Raw genomic sequence first — 17,714 nt, forward strand, 5'->3', positions numbered from 1 at the left:
GAAGACCATGTAGTTTTCTGACCACCTGAGAAAAGACAGAGAAGTCTGAAGTCTAGGAAGCTATCTTACCTTGGGATACTATAAGGAATGTTCTATCTTCTACTAAGAAGGCAACTTCTCTTCTCAGTCTTACAGGAATGAAAGATAAAAATAACCTACTCTCATCAGCAGAAAAGACAGAATAGTGGCTGGAATATGTTGTAAGATAAATTAATTATGCATAAATATGAAATTAATGAGGTAACATATCTAGGGAAGGAGATACTACCAGTTGATATTCTGGTGCTGAACAATTTAAATTAGGCAAATTTTCTTAATACTTTATAAGATGCAGAGAGGAAATAAAGAATTTCCAGTGAGTAAAGACTGGTAAAGTTTGAATCTTTAGAAAGAATAATAGCATTAAAACGTAGAGAATGGGCCAATTAAAACTCAAGTGATATCACACAGTGCTGAGGATGTGGAACAAGAACACTTCTTCATTGTTGGTGGAAGTGCAAACTTGTACAACCATCTTGGAATTAAATCTGGCAATTTCTCAGAAAATTGGGAATAGCTTTACCTCAAGACCCGGCTATACCACTCCTGGGTATATACCCAAAAGACGCTTAACCATACCACAAGGACATTTGCTCAACCATGTACATAGCAGCTTTATTTGTAATAGCCAGAATCTGGAAACAACCCAGATGTCCCTCAGTTGAGGAATGGATACAGAATTGTGGTACATTTACACAGTGGAATACTACTCAGCAATTAAAAGCAGGGAAAGCATGAAATCTGCAGGTAAATGGTGGTAACTGGAAAACATCATCCTGAGTGAGCTATCCCAGAAGCAGAAAGACACCCATGGTATACACTCAGTTATAAGTGGACTTATAGTCATAAAGTAAGAGATAACCATTCCATAATCCAAACCGAAGATGCCACATAACAAGGAGGGCCCAACAGAGGGTGCTTCACAAGGAGAAATGAAATAGACATCAGAGGTAAGTGGAAGGAGGGAACTGGGTAGGAGAGGGGGTGGGGAGGGGAACAGGGAGGATCAAGTGTGGAGCAGATGTCAGGAGAAAAATGAGAGAAATGGAACTGGTGGGGGGAAATCTATGGGATGAGCCAGAAACCTAGGTCAAGGGAAACTCCCAGGAATCTATGAGGGTAACCCTAGCTAAGACTCCTAGCATCAGGGGATTTGGAACCTGAAATGGCCACCTCCTATAATGAGGCAAGACTTCCAATGGAGGGAATGGGGACACAAACATACCCATAAAACCTCTGACCCAAAATTTGTCTCACCTACAAGAAGTGTAGGGATAAAGATGGAGCAGGGATTGAGGGAATGACCAACCAATGACTGGCCCAACTTGAGACCCATCCCATGGGAGAGAGCTAACCTCTAACATTACTGATATTCTGTTATAGTTGCAGGCAGGAGCCTAGCATTACTAACTTCTGAGAGGTTTCATCCAGCACTGATGGAAAAAGATACAGAGACCCACAGCCAAACAATAGGCCAAGCTCAGGGAGTTTTGTGAAAGAGTGGGAGGATGGACAGAGGGAGCCAGAAGGGGTTAAGGACATCACAGGAAGACCTATTGAGTAAACTAACCTGGGCCCATGGGGGCTCAGAGAGACTGAACCATCAATCAAAGAGCATGCACAGGCTGGATATAGGCCTTCTACACATATTTAGCAAACATGCAGCATGGTCAGCATGTGGGTCCCCAAACAATTGGAGTAGGGGCTGTCTCTGAGTTCCTTGTGTGCCTTAGGATCTCTTTTCCCTAACTGGGCTGCCTTGTCTATGCCCACTGCAACTTCATATGCCAAGGTGGGTTGATACTCATGAGAGGCCTCCCCTTTTCTGAAGAGAAATGGTGGGGAAATAGGGAAAGAGGAGGAGAGAGGGAGAGACCAGGAGGAGAGGAGGGACGTAAATTATTAAATGATTTAATGAAATAAATAAATTAATGGAAAAAAACTTAAAGAAGATAGAAAAGTATCTAAGATTTGGGTGGGAGGAAGATTACAGGAAAATCAACAAACGGAAGAGAGGAATTAATGAGGAGCGAAGAAAAGAAAAATCCAGTCAGAAGGAAATGGCTTTATCACAAATAAAAGGTTATGTTTAAAGATGCACACTGAGATGAACTCTGAATATGAAGGTTTGAGTGGAGATCTTTCTTTTATATTCAGGAGAACTTAGGCTGCACTTTTTTTAAGTAACAATTTATTCATTTTGTATCTCACATGGAGGTCCCTCCCTATCCCACCTTTCCTCCCTCTTCTCCTCCCATGCCCCTCCCCCAGTCCACTGATAGGGGAGGTCCTCCTCCCCTTCCATCTGACCTTAGCCTATCAGGTCTCATCAGGACTGGCTGCACTGTCTTCCTCTGTCACCTGGCAAGGCTGCTCCCTCCCTCTTCAGGGGGAGGTGACCAAAGAGGCAGCCACTGAGTTCATGTCAGAGACAGTCCCTGCTTTCATAACTAGGGTACCCACTTGGAGACTGAGCTGCCATGGGATACATGGTACAGGGGTTCTAGGTTATATCCATGAATAGTCCTTGGTTGGAGTATCAATCTCAGAAAAGACCCCTGGGCTCAGATTTTTTGGTTCTGTTGCTCTCCTTGTGGAGCTCCTGTCTCCTCCAGGTCTTTCTATCTCCCCCTTCTTTCATAAGATTCCCTGCACTCTGCCCAATGTTTGGTTATGAGCCTCAGCATCTGCTTTGATACCCTGCTGTGTAGAGTCTTTCAGAGGCCCTCTGTGGTAGGCTCCTGTCCTGTTCCCTGTTTTCTTCCTCTTCCGATGTCAGTCCCATTTGCCTTTCAGAATGAGGACTGATCATCTCATCCAGGGTCTTCCTCCTTGCTTAGCTTCTTTAGGTGTACAGATTTTAGTATGATTATCCTGTATCATATGTCTAATATCCACTTATAAGTGAGTATATACCACTTGTGCCTTTCTGCTTCTGGGATACCTCACTCAGGACCATCTTTTCTAGTTACCACCATTTGCCTGCAAATTTCATGCTTTCCTTGTTTTTAACTGCTGAGCATGTCAGAATGCAAACTTCTACGATCACTTTGGAAATTAATCTGGCCCTTTCTCAGAGAATTAGGAATATTGCTACCTCAAGATCCAGCTACATCACTCCTAGGCATATATCCAAAAGATGTTCAAGTATACAACAAGGACATCTGATCAACCATGTTCGTAGCAGCTTTGTTCGTAAGAGCCAGAATCTGGAAACAACCCATATGTTCCTCAACAGAGGAATGGATACAGAAATTGTGGTACATTCACACAATGGAATACTACTCAGCAATTTCCAGTTTTTAAATCTGATTACATGATATAGTTACTGAAAATTTTTTACTGAACTTTTTATTTGTTATTATTATTATTTATAATTTTTTCACTTTGTATCCAGGCTATAGGAACCTCCCTCAACTCTTCCCCATCCCAGCCTCTCTCCTACTACTTCCCTCACATCCATCCCCTAGTACACTGATAGGGGAGGTCCTCCTCCCCTATTATCTGACCCTAGCCTATTAGGTCTCATCAGGACTGTCTGGATCCTTTTTCTCTGTGGCCTAGTAAGGACACCTCACCAGTGGGAGGTGATCAAAGAGCTGGCCACTGACTTAAAATTTTCAATTAAGGGTGAAAGGGTCAAAAACTGCTGCCAATGTTAACCCTTTAAGGTCTTTTCATCATTTCTTCTGATACTTTTGAGAGAGTACCCTCTGGCTCAGGCTGACCTAGGACTCAATATGTAGCCTACACTTGCCTTGAACTTGTGTTGGGATTAAAGGTATAAGCCATGCTTGGCTTCCCTGACATGTTATCTAATACTATCAATTTCTGATATCATTAGACATATTTTATATCTTAGCAAGCATAACATTAAGACTACTCTGACTATATAGAAACTGTTTATTTCCTAGGTGTATTCTCTTTTCTTAAGTTTACATTATAGTGGCTTTATTTTCAAACTTGATTTCCTTGTATTTATTTCAAATTCTTTCTACTCTGCAACAGTATCTCAAATGAATTTTCAACACTCAGACCTATTGGAGAATTCATTGCTTTTATACTATTGGCAGCTTCCTATCCTCTTTGTGGGCAGCATCCCTGAAGGTGTGTGTTTCAGTCCAGATTTGGTATTTTTAAGCCTACTGAATAAACTAGTCTTCTGAAAATTCCTTTATTTATTATGATGAGAAGGCCCTTTCCTCAGCAAAATTGTAGTACCAGATCCGTTGTGTCCCCAGTATCTTGCCTTTTTCTTTGCCAACAACTCTCTAAAAACTTTCTCCAACAGGTAATGTCTACAAATATACTGGCTGAAAATCATTTTCACTGTGTGTTTTAAGCCATTGATCTTTCATCTCTATTATGTAATAGTGTTCTTATGTCCAATCTTTTATATGATTTTTAAAAATCTCTTTAAAAAGTTCTTAGAAATAGGCCATAGTAACACATATCTATAATCTCAGTTATTTTTGAGGCCGATCAAACCAGACCAAAACCACACCAGCACCACCACCATAACAATAAAAATGGGAGGGGGCACTACCTTTATTCCTGGTGTTTTGGTATTTCATAAAAATGACTATTCTTAAGATCAGGCCTATTTGGTCTTTCTCCTACTAATAGTCTTTTGGTGGGATGTTTTAATCCAGAGAGTCATCCTTACTTGGGGGAAAACAGTGCAATCATATTCTACCTAATATAAGAACATGAGCAACATTATACAAGTATGCAAAAAAAATCATGCAATTAAAAGGCACCATTCCATTGGTTATGATTAACATTGTGATTTCAAAGATTAAAATATGAGAAAATACATTTCTAATGGTGTTTCTTTTCTACCTTTCCTCTCTCTGTTTAATTTTTATTAGTAACAATGAGGGTGAGGTACTATGTACAAGGAGTTCCAGCTGCTCAGGAGGCTGAGACAGGAGAACTGCATGAGCACGAGAGTTCAAAGTTAGCCTAGGCAATCCTATATATAAAAAAAAAAAAGAGGCAGGAAACAACTTGAGGATCTTAGGACAAGTCAGATGGCACACCTTCTTGCAAGCTGCCATATTTTTAGCTCACTGCTATGAATCTACTTCCCATAGTACCTGGGGCCCCTCTTGACCTCTTTTTGAGGTTCCAGGGCTGTAACCAAGGCTTGCTTCATGTTGGAGTATTCTAAAATCACTTCCTATTGTTAGGTTTCCATCTGCTTTTTCATGTATGTGTTACGATTCAAAATATATCTCTAATTTAAAAAAAAGCTTCTGTTTCTTATTTTTTAATTGTTTTGGGTGACAATTTCCCACAAGAAAAGTAGAACAAAGCAGCTTTGTTTTGCCTTTAAAACTGAAAATTCCTCTTAGATTCTTTCACATCTTTACCAAGGTAGTAGTGTACTTGGCACCTAACAGACATGAAGAACTCAGCCAATCAATGGTTTGAGTGGGTTAGATACAGACTAATCTGCTGTAAATACATGACCTAAAACTGCAATGATGCAAGTAAAGTAAGTGCCTGTTTCATTTCTCAAAGGGCAGTTCACAAGTAAGAGGGTAGGTTAGGGTGAAGAGTAGTTCATTAGAGGTAATTAAGAGGCTCAGTTTTCTTCTTCCTCATTTTTCTTCATCTTCTGTGTTGTCCTGGTGAAAGCTGGCTTATCATAACTCTGGACTGCAGACCATGATAAAGGGACTAATCAACCTACAAAAAAAGCCTACCAGTTAACAATCTTCACACATATATTATCTCACAATTCCGGTGGACTAGGAATCTTAGCCAACTGCCATATGAACTTAGAAACAGACACAGGGCTAGTCGAATTTCAGATGAGAAGCTATCTGGGGACAGTATCCTGACTGCAATCTATGAGAGTCTTTACAACTCAAAGGTTATGTTAAGCTGTGCACAGACTGTTGACCTATAGAAACTTTAAGATAATAAATGTATACAATTTTTATAGGTTAATATAGCTGTTTAACCTTCACCATGTGAATTATTCATAGCTGACAAAAAGCAAACTTTTAATTGTATTTTTTAATTTTTCTTTTATATATTAATTACAGTTTATTCACTATTTATCCCAGCTGTAGTCCCTTCCTTCATTCCCTCTCAATCCCACCCTCCCTCCCTCTTCTCCCATGCACTTCTCCAAGTCTACTGATAGGGGAGGTGCTCCTCCCCTTCCATCTGACCCTAGCCTATCAGGTCTCATCAGGACTGGCTGCATTGTCTTCTTCTGTGGCCTGGTAAGGCTGCTCCCCATTCAGGGGGAGGTAATCAAAGAGCCAGCCACTGAGTTCATGTCAGAGACAGCCCCTGTTCCCCTTACTAAGGTACCCACTTGGAAACTGAGCTGCCATGGACTACATCTGTGCAGGGGTTCTAGGTTCTCTACATGCATGGCCCTTGGTTGAAGTATGTGTCTTAGAAAATACCCCTGTGCCCACATTTTTGGTTCTGTTGTTCTCCTTGTGGAGCTCCTGTCTCCTCCAGTTCTTTCTGTCTCCTACCTCTTTCATAAGATTCCCTGCACTCTGCTCAAAGTTTGGTTATGAGCCTCAGCATCTGCTTTATTATCCTGCTAGGTAGAGTCTTTCAGAAGCCCTCTGTGGTAGGCTCCTGTCCTGTTCCCTGTTTTCTCCTTCTTCCAATTTCCACCCTGTTTGCCTTTCTAAGTGAGGATTGTTCATCTTATCCAGGGTCCTCCTTCTTGCTTAGCTTCTTTAAGTGTACAGATTTTAGTATGTTTATCCTATATTATATGTCTAATATCCACTTATAAGTGAGTATACACCATGTGTGTCTTCCCACTTCTGGGATACCTCACACAGGATGACCTTTTCTAGATCTCACCATTTGCCTGCACATTTCATGATTTCCTCGTTTTTAATTTCTGAGTAGTATTCCATTGTGTTAACTGTATTTGAAATGTAAGGACAAATATAAAGAACTCAAGAAGTTAAACAGAAACAAATCAAGTAATCCAATTAAAAAATGGGGTATAGACCTAAACAGAGAATTCTCTACAGAGAAATATCGAATGGCAGGGAAACACTTAAAGAAATACTAAACGTCGTTAGTCATCAGGGAAATGCAAATCAAAACAACCCCAAGATTTCCCCTTACACACATCAGAATTGCTTAGATCAAAATCTCAAGTGACAATACATGCTGGAGAGGAAGTGGACAAAGGGAAACCCTCCTCCATTGCTGGTGGGAATTTAAACTTGTACAACTATTTTGGAAATCAATCTGGATCTTTCTGAGAAAATTAGGATTTTTTTCAAGATCCCGCTATACCACTCGTAGGCATATATCCAAAAGATGCTCAAGTATGCAACGGGGACATTTTCTCAACCATGTTTGTAGTAGCTTTATTTGCAAAAGCCAGGATCTGGAAACAACCCAAATGTCTCTCAATTGAGGAATGGATACCGAAATTGTGGTTTATTTACACAATAGAACACTATTCAGCAATTAAAAACAAGGAAATCATGAAATTTGCAGGCAAATGGTGGGAACTGAAAAAGATCAACCTGAGTGAGGTATCACAGAAACAGAAAGACATACATGGTACATACTCACTCATAAGTGGATATTAGGCATATAATATAGGATAAACATACTAAAATCTGTATACCTAAAGAAGCTAAGCAAGAAGGAGGACTCTGGGTAAGAGGATCAATCCTCACTCAGAAAGGCAAACGGAACAGGCATCAGAAGAGGGAGAAAATAGGGAACAGGACAGGAGCCTACCACAGAGGGCCTTTGAAAGACTCTACTCAGCAAGGTATCAAAGCAGATGCTGAGGCTCATAACCAAACTTTGGGCAGAGTGCAGGGAATCTTATTAAAGAAGGGGGAGATATAAAGACCTGGAGGAGACTGGAGCTCCACAAGAATAACAGAACCAAAAAATTCTGAGCACAGGATTCTTTTCTGAGACTGATACTCTAACCAAGGACCATTCATAGAGATAAACTAGAACCCCTGCACAGATGTAGCCCATGGCAGCTTAGTCTTCAAGTGGGTGCCCTAATAACGGGAACATGGACTGTCTCTGACATGAACTCAGTGGCTGGCTCTATGATCACTTCCTGTAGGGGGAACAGCCTTACCAGGCCTCAGAGGAGGACAATGCAGCAGCTAGTCCTGATGAGACCTGATAGGCTAGGGTCAGAGGGAAGGGGAGGAGGATCTCCCTTATCAGTGGACTTGGAGAGGGACATGGGAAGTGATAGGGAAGAAGTCTGGGATTGGGAGGGGATGAGGAAGGGGCCGACAGTTGGGATACAAAGTGAGTAATTTATAAAAAAAATAAATAACTTAAAAAATAAATGTAAAGGACGATTTTCAAGAACAATGCTAATATAAATTTTGGTAATAATTTTTACATTTATCTATTTTTGTGTATATGTGTGAGGTGTATGCTTGTGAGTATGCATGCTCACAGATGTGCATCTGAAGGCCAAGGACTGACAATAAATACCTTCTTTTATTGTTTTCCACTTTTGTGCTTGAGACAAGGCTTCTCACTGTTTTAGCTAGAAAGCTGGGCTAGCAAGCTCCTAACCAAAAATCCACCTGTGTCTATAACCCCGTAGTGCTAGGGTTAGTGGTTTCTGTTACCATGTACCTGGATTTATGTGGGTCACGGGTTCTAAACTTAGGCCTTCATGTTGGCACAGCAAACATTTAACCCACTGAGCCACTTTATATGTTGGATAGTCTTATCTAATTACATTAGAGGTGTACTAAATTTGTACTTGATAGCTAAATCTAATTCCATATTTACTAGAATGTTGATTCACATTGCTGGTAATATTCTAGTTCTACATTTTTCCAACTTGTATCGATAATGCAGTTCGTAGATGAAGTGTACCATAGGCAAAGTACAAGCGGTACGACATCATATGCTTTCATTTTAGACTATAAAAAGTAGAAAATTTGGAGGTTTTCCATCTAAAAGGATTGTTACGCAAAGCAAAAGAGATTTAATGTTAATATTTACTGATTAATTTTATGTTTATGTCAATATACATTATAGTCCATGATGTAAAATACATCAAATGATTTGAAAAGACAAAATCAAGATAGTCCTAGGCCTTTTCTCTACAGCTAAAACTTAATCCATGCATAGAATGAATTAACAAATTCGCCATTTGAGTACTATAAAACAATGAATAAGCCATATTTGGCCATTACTTCATGTAGTTTACACTTCAATAGGGAATCTAAACAAATAAAGGAATCTCTGTGGTGTTTGCATTAAGATATACATAGACTACTACGGCAGCACAAAAGAAAATGCATAACTCAAGACAGAAGTGAAAGTGCTAGTTATATCAGGAAGATGTCTCAGCTAAAATGATATCTAAACTTGAGCCTCGGCAATGATTAAGAATTAAATGAAAGGGGCGGGGTGGTTAAGAACCAGAGGAAAAAGAAATATCTATGAAAGTGCTAAAGTAAAAGAGAAGCTGAGAAATTTGAGTGAGTGCTCTCTGAGTAGTAGACAGAGTAGTGTGGCCAGAGACGATGTGTGGAAAGGTCTTATTATACAGGACATCATAGGTCATACTACAGAGTTTAGCCCTTATTTGTAGGAAACACACAACTATTAGAGAGCTTTAAGCAGAAGAGTAAAATAAGCTTATTCTTCCATAATTCATACGGTATTCATAGCAATTTGTTGATTTCTGAAAAAATAACTTTTGCAATATGTTAAAAAGCCAACAGAAACACGTAACTAGCTGAGCACCATGGCACATGCCTGAAATCCCAGTGCTTGGAGAGGCAGAGGCAGGCGGATCTCTCTGTGTTTGAGGCTAGCCTGGTTTATAAAGTGAGTCCAGGACAGCCAAGGCTACATGGAGAAACCCTGTCTCAAAACAAAGAAAGAAACAAACAAAAGAAACACATAACTATCTTTAATTCCATGATGTGAAAGGTGAAGGCAAGAGCATCAGGAATTCATTGACATTCTTAGTTGAACCCATCCTGGGCTACATTTAATCATGTTTCAAAACTACTTCCCTATTTACTAAAGTAGAAAAGAAACACATATATAAATATTATCAGTTACTGGGTGTAAAACATAGGAAAATTAACAAATTTATAATAACAAAAATTAAAATGCATTGTTAGTATAATCTTATAATTTTAGTTCTTAGCTGAGGCAAAAAAATTACCAGTCTGAGGCCATCCTAGGCTACACAGTAAGTTTCAGACTAGTCTCAGAGTGGGGAACCTCCCCCCCCAAAATAAAAAGAACTATAAAATACACATAAATTACCTTGCCTTTGTAAAAGTGTATAAAAACTGTATGTAAAAATCCATAAAATTTGAGAAAAGATACACAAGAATATTGGAGTAAGTGAATATGTCTAGATATGAAGACTCGATATTATTAAAATAATTTCTCATGTTAGCCTATAAGTTTGGCACAATCTAATTTTTAAAAGTTCCAGTACATCTTTTTCAGGAGTAACAGACAAACGGAATATAAGATTATTGAAAAATTAAATGTGAAAGATTATAATTTTTAAAAGAGAAAGTCTTGCCTTACACATATTAAAAATATGGTAAAAGCACAGTAGTTGAAAAAGACCAAAATATTCAAGGAGGATTGTAGTTAAACTCAACAGAGATGTTCAAGTTCTAGCCTTGTTACTTATGAATGTGACCCTATTTTATAGTAGAATCTTTGTAAATGCAATATAAATTAGGCTGTACTGAACAGGATAGTCCGTAATAAAATGGCCAACATTCTTATGAGAAGGGAATTTTGGACAGAAACATAGCTCATAGCGTAAGTTTGTTTTGTCTGCATGTGCGCTTGTACACCAGAAGAGGGCACCAGATCTTCCTATAGATGGTTATGAGCCACTGTGTGGTTGCTGGGAATTAAATTTAGGACCTTTGGAAGAACAGCCAGTGCTCTTAACTTCTGAGTCATCTCTCCAGCCTGGGGGATAGGTATTCTAGACTAAACATAAAATCCAGAACCCAGTTGTATTAATTTTAAAATAAAAACTTATGTGCATATTTAATGCAAAATCAATGTTTAAAAAACTGCATAAAATATTTGGAAGATTGATAAAAACATGAGGCTATTGTCCAGAATATGTTCAGACATTGTACAAACCAGAAAAGAAATGAGTTATCCAAAAGAAGTTCATGCTAAACATAAAACATGAAGCCAACAATACATGAATACTTAATCTAATAATCAAATAAGATGCAAACTAAAGTGAGAAAGTATTAAATATATACAGTGGTACATAAAGACTTTTCTGATAACACTCCAGTATGGGACAGGAAATGGTCAAACAGGTACTGTTCTATAGTGAAACTTTAACTAGTTTTACAAACCTATTGTGTTGGAAGGCATTTGGTAATGTCTGTTGAAATTTAAATATTCATACCTTTTGGCTCAATGTAACCTTTTCTGTAGTCTACTGAAATACAAGCTTATAAAAATAAATAGTGGAAATTACATTAAATATAAGACACACACAAAATAGTAAAGCATGTAACCACTGTAAAAAAGATGTAACCATTTTTTTTTTTAAAAAGGTAAATTTACAGATGTTATGAAAAGATGTCCAAGACATGTTGGTGAAAAAATAAAGTTGCAGAATTACTGTCATATGCATAGAATAACAAAATTATAGCTGAGCTGTTGACAATAGATAGGTATCCCGGGGAGACTGGCAACAACATACTAATTCATTTATAAACATTTAATGAATACTTAATGTGTGCCAAGATCTAGATGCTGGGTATTAAATATTGAACAACAAATTAAAAAGGGAAGAAATGGTCAATATCCACTTTCTGTGTTAAATGTTTCTTTAATATGACATTAATATGTATGTACATACAAATGAATACACACAGACACACAGAGAGAAAGAGAAAGAGACAGAGACAGAGAAACAGAGACAGAGACAGAGTCTATGTAATCCCGGCTGGTCTGGAACTTACTATTAACCCAGGCTGGTGTCAAACATATGATTCTATTGCCTCAATTTCCTGGGATTACAGGCCTGTGCCACCAGATCTAGCTTTGTCATTCTTTTAAAACAAATCTTAAACAGTGCTTAGAAAGGTCACTGGCATATTTTGGTAAAATTAATGTGAAAGCATCAGTGAGTGGCTTATATTATAAAATGATTGCTTTGCTTAGTTTAGAATTAAGAATAATTTTATATCATCTGATTTGTCTCTGTCCTTTGTGAAACAATATTCTACTTACAGTTTGTGGATTAATCTCCTCCTCTCCCATAGGTTCATCCATAATTTGCTGTCCATTCTGTGAAAAGCACAGCAAGTAGAAAGTTAACAAAACAAATTTTACATCAAAATTATATGAAGACAGACAGAAAATAAACCAACAAAACTACCAACCCATCATCTAGAATATCTCTACCCCTAAAGGGCTTCAATGAATTAGAACCACCATCTAAGAATGCAAGTACAACTTTGCAACAAGTTGTGTTTCAAAAGTTCATAGGTAATTTAATTATTTGAAACTTATGTAAGCAATTTTTCCATGTAACCAATAAATAAAGGCTACCTTTCCAGGTGAGCTCTTATGCTTCATACATAAATGTATTACACATGGTCTTAGTTAAGCCTCACCAAACATCATTTATAATCTTTGTACAGCAATACACATTCTAAATTCCAATTCCATTAATAATTAATCGGTTGATTAATTATTATAGAGAAAACTAAGCTCAATCTCTACATCAAAATTTAGTTCCAGATGGACTAAACATTTAAATGTAAAAAACAAAATTAAGTAAGCTTTATTATATGGGTGAGTAATAGTTACAAGGTAAGAGTAGAAATCATAAAGAAAAAAGTGACATTTGCATCCATAAAAGTTATTTTGCCAGACACAAGGGATTACAAAAGACAAACATTACAAAAAAAAAAAAAAAAAAAAAAAAAAACTAAAGCAACATGACAAAGAGTTGGTATCCTTGATACATAAAGATCTTTGTTTTACAAACCTGTAAGAAAAAATGATGAACCTCAACAGAAATAAGCAATAAGGGAAAAAAAGAATTCAGCCTTAGTGCCAGTCATAGAAATGCATTTAACCCAAAGATACCTTTACCTTCCAAATCAGTAATAGTTTACAAATGGACTAAAAAGAACACTCAGTGGGCATGGGGAAAAGCAGTTCGGGTTTACAGTGGAGAAAATGTAAATCAGCACAATCTTTCAAGAAGACAATTTGAGTCTGTATTAAAATAAACAAATATCAGACATAAAAAATTTAAAGTTTCCCATCCATTCTTCTATTAAAATAGACAAGTGTACAAAGATGTATATACAAGATGCTCACCATAATTTTTTCCAAAAAGAACTCCAAATTGGAAACCTAAATTCCTAACAATAGAGAACTAGTTAAATATAGTATGATACATCCATATAATGGAATACTATGTGGTCATTAAAATGATGATAAAGATGTAAATGTATTAACATGGAAAGACAGTCACATATAATAACTGAAAAGCAGTTTACAAAACAATATGGACTATAACAAACCCATTTTAAACAAATATATACATCAAAACATGTATATATTTGCATGGGAAAACACTCTGAAAGAATATACATCAATATGTTAACAGTGGCTATCTCTGAATGGCAGAATTTCAGATGACTTAAACTTTTACTTTACTCATTTGAATTTTGAAATGTATCTACAGTATCTATAATAAATATGTATTATTTGTGTAATTAAAAAAAAACAGTAGGGAGTGATGATCCATGCCTATAGTTCTAGAACCTGTTATCTTGAGGCAGAAGGTCTGTAAATTTTAGGCCAGCCTGAGCTATGTAGCAAGCCCACATCTCAAAGAAAAACTTAAAATGAAGGAATTCGGGAATATAAACGGTCTTCTTTTGTTCCCTCAGTGGACAAAGCCCTGTATCTCCTTATTGATTCAACAAGTGTACCAGAATCTATGTTAATCTTTTTTAGAGCATTATAAACTGGAAAGTAATAAAAAGCAGCCCCCAAAATCACACAAGGCAGATTTTCTGAATCTGAATTCCTGTCTCTCCACTCTCCCCAGCACTATTTTTCATCCACTCATTCATTCTTTGTTTATTCATGCTATGCTCTAGGTTCTGACCTGAAAATTAATGTAAACATGTTATTCATTCTAAAACGTCTACTGATTTAAACAAGGGCACCTAGGTTAGGGTTTGTCCATACAATAACACAAAGGATAAAATTGGTGCCAAAATGCAGGAAATTGGTGGGAGGTGCATATGTAAAATAAAATCTTAATTTCCTGACACATTTTTAGAAGCTACAAGATTCACACTTCTGTGGCAAGAGCATCTTAAACTATCTCCAAGACACACCTTCCCCCCCCCAAAAGGTATAACTTTTTATTTGACTACTGATTGTTTTAAATCCAATCCAGGGACCCCAAGGAAACCTTAAATTAGTTCTTAAGAACACTGAGTTATAAAATTAAAAAAGAAAGAACACTGGGTTGGAGTCAAGCACGTATATTAAAAATCTTATTCTATACTGATGATGAAGCCTTGGAAAAGTTATTTAAATCATGTAAGATTTAGTTTCTGTACATGGAAAGTGATAAATTCGAGTATTATTCAGAGTATTATGAAGATGAAAGATAAATTACATGAAAACCTGTGCTGAGCATTTGGCATTTAATAAACAATCAGCATTAATTATTTTTTTTAGTTATTTTTTATTATGTTCAGATATAATCATATCATCTATGGCCGACCAACCTGCTACTTTTCCTGTATTTGTTCTCTTAGTGAATACTGCCATCCAGTAATTCTATTTACCTTTTGCTATTATTTGGATTTTAGAACTCTTGGTCTAATTGGGAGTGTACTTTTATTTTCCATGGGAACAGAATTTTAGAACCCTTAGGTTCTTTTAAGTTTTTATGCATACAAAACCATCACAATTTTGAAATTACTTCTAAAGTAATTTGGTGTAACAGGAACAGCACTAAACTTGGAACTGGTAGACCAGTGGTAAAGGCACAGAGAAATGGCATTCATAAGCCTTATGATTTATGGAAATTGTACTTTCAACGAATCTATCATGCTCAATGGGGACTATTTTCCCTGTCTACTCAAAAGGTTATTATTCAGCTCAAAATTGAGATAATTTTTAAGAAAGCACTTTGTTAGCTAACCATACAAATGTAAAGTGCTATTAAAATGAGACAGCCTCAGAAGAATAAAATGACATAAAGTTCTTTTGATAATCAAAAAGATCTCCAAACTCTTCTGTTCCTCCTGCATATAATTTATTTAAATTCTTTCTACCCTGTTTTCCCCTATGTTACTATCCGGACAAGAATATGGGCTCACCAGGAAGCTCAGTACTAGATTGCCTCTGGAAAAAAAAAGACATAAATCCTCATTGTACAGTAATTTTTCCTCAATCACAAATTTGATTTAAGATTACTAACAAATGAAAAAAAAAGATTACTAACAAGTGAATATTAATTTGCTTTTATATTACCTGCAAAGTCATTGTAAGTAAATCTACATCCATGCTTATAAAGTAGCCAAGTCTTACCATTTCCAGAAAAAACCTCAAGTTTCTTTATATATTTAAGACAGTTGAGGCTTGTGATCCCATTTTCTGAGCATATTCTCGATTAATTTTAAAGAGTAATATATTAAGATACATGCAGTCAAAAATACAACTCTGGTTAAAAATGCAGAAATAAGGGCATATTACCTCCCCCTTTTTTAGGTAATATACTCTCATTGAGGCTGTCCATATCTGCAATTTTGGGTATGCCTCAACATGTTGTTGACACATACTAAGTTTTCTGTTGATTCAGTCTTTGTCTTTTTTAAAAGATTTATTTTATTTTTAGTTATGTGTATCTGTATGTCTATGTATGGGTTTATACAGGTATATGTAGGTGCCAATGGAGGCCAGAAGTATGGCATCCTCTTGGAGTTACATACACTTGTGAACCACCTAACGTAGGTGCTGGGAACTGAATTTGGGTCCTCTGCAAGAAAAAGTCCCCTTAATTACCACTGATCTAGCTCTCTAGTCCCAACATTTGTTTAGTTTGTTTTTGGTGGTAGTGGGAGGATTACTTGTGCCGTTGTGTGTGTATGAAGTCCAGAGGCAACCTGAGGTAGTGGATTTTCTTCTTCTATTACATGGGTCCCAGGGATTAAATTAAGGTCATCAAGTTTCCCAGCAGCTACTTTTACTTGAAGAACCATCTAGTGCCGACCCTCATTTTTTTTTTTATTTAAAGAACAACTTATTATACACCAACAATATGCTGGGGCACACTCAAGATAGTATATCTTTCATCTTGAACCTGTTGTAACTCAACTTATTACCACAGAAAAGGTCTTAATGATTCATCTTTTTCCACCTATAATCTATTGCTACAATTTCTATACATTGGAATAAAAAAAAAACCCTGTAAACCACTTCACTATTTTCAATTTTATGTCACTCTCAAGTTTTGATAATGTATTATCTTTTCGGAACTATTTAGGTAATTAATACTAAAAATAAACATTCTAAGAAACAACTGAACTGAAACATGACCTCAAAGGCATCCTATTCTCTAGTGTAGACAAATATTTACTTCTTTTTGAATTTAGGAAAGATTTAACTTTGAACGTCATTATTAAAGCAGGAAAATACAAAAGCCAGTATTATCCAACATACCAACTTTATAAACCACTTTTTTTCTACTAAAATAGAAAAAAAAACTTTGTTTCAATGAACCATTGGCATCATTCATCAAAACAAGAATTCAAAAATTAGAAGTGAATTTAAGGTTACTTTTGCAGTTAAGTTATTTCCACTTTGAAAACTGGCCCTTGTTATCACTAGAGAGTAGGATAAACATGATTAATCTGACTCAATGCTGTACTTTCTATAGTTTCTAAAGATAGAGTATAGGATTTATTAAACAAAATATATATATATAATGCCCACCTCACAGAAAACTGTAACTAGAAGACTCCATCACAGGTGACTTAATGCTATATATTTTTTCTCTTCTGACTATAAACTGATCCAGAAATGTTTCCATTTCTACAGATAACTTCTAAAGATATTATGCTGTGAAGAACAGGAGAGATGCCTCTCTCATCACTCACAGAAGTCAATTTCCTGCCAAGCAGGATAGAAGAAATCATATGTGTGCTATTTTTCAGTACATTGTGGCTGAAGAATAAGTGTGGGAAAAATAGTTTTAAAGTGAGTCAAATGTATTTCTCCTCTCTCATCCTACCAAGATGCCTGCCAGCTAAAACAACAAAACCAAACAAAACCTGTAGAGCTTGGCAGATTGTATATATGCAAATATGATGTGAAATACTAGAAAAGGTTAGGAAATGGTAATCATGCTTTACTTTGTTACTTTGAAATGTGTAAAAAGTCAAATTGGAATAACCTACAATACAGGTCTGCTCAGAACAAACCAGATAAAGGAGACTATTCATTCAGTTACAACACATATTATTTTCAAAACTACTTTCAATGTTATATACAGGGATCACTAAAAGTTATCTTTAAGGTACAATGACAGGTATTCAATTCAATCAGTAATTCTAAACTGAGGTTTCAATACCTCTCATCTAGTCCCAACTATTTTAAAAGAAATGCTGACA

General features: G+C 36.5%; 1 protein-coding gene across 8 annotated transcripts in view; it reads right to left on the reverse strand.

Moving 5' to 3' along the window:
• The window catches only part of Rps6ka3 (ribosomal protein S6 kinase A3), a 118,172-nt gene that overhangs the window by 74,017 nt on the left and 26,441 nt on the right, over positions 1-17,714 (reverse strand). For 5 of the 8 annotated variants that reach the window (XM_060374610.1, XM_060374609.1, XM_060374612.1 and 2 more), the window contains one exon: positions 12,292-12,348. In XM_060374610.1, the coding sequence (XP_060230593.1) occupies positions 12,292-12,333 (42 nt within the window). In that variant the 5' untranslated portion in view covers positions 12,334-12,348. Of the gene's footprint in view, positions 1-12,291; positions 12,349-13,054; positions 13,076-13,392; positions 13,437-17,714 lie in introns of all 8 variants that reach the window. The other 3 variants (XM_060374604.1, XM_060374603.1, XM_060374607.1) reach the window with 2 other exon arrangements.

Source organism: Meriones unguiculatus, chromosome X (genome assembly GCF_030254825.1).
Source record: "Meriones unguiculatus strain TT.TT164.6M chromosome X, Bangor_MerUng_6.1, whole genome shotgun sequence".
NCBI classification, from domain to species: domain Eukaryota; kingdom Metazoa; phylum Chordata; class Mammalia; order Rodentia; family Muridae; genus Meriones; species Meriones unguiculatus.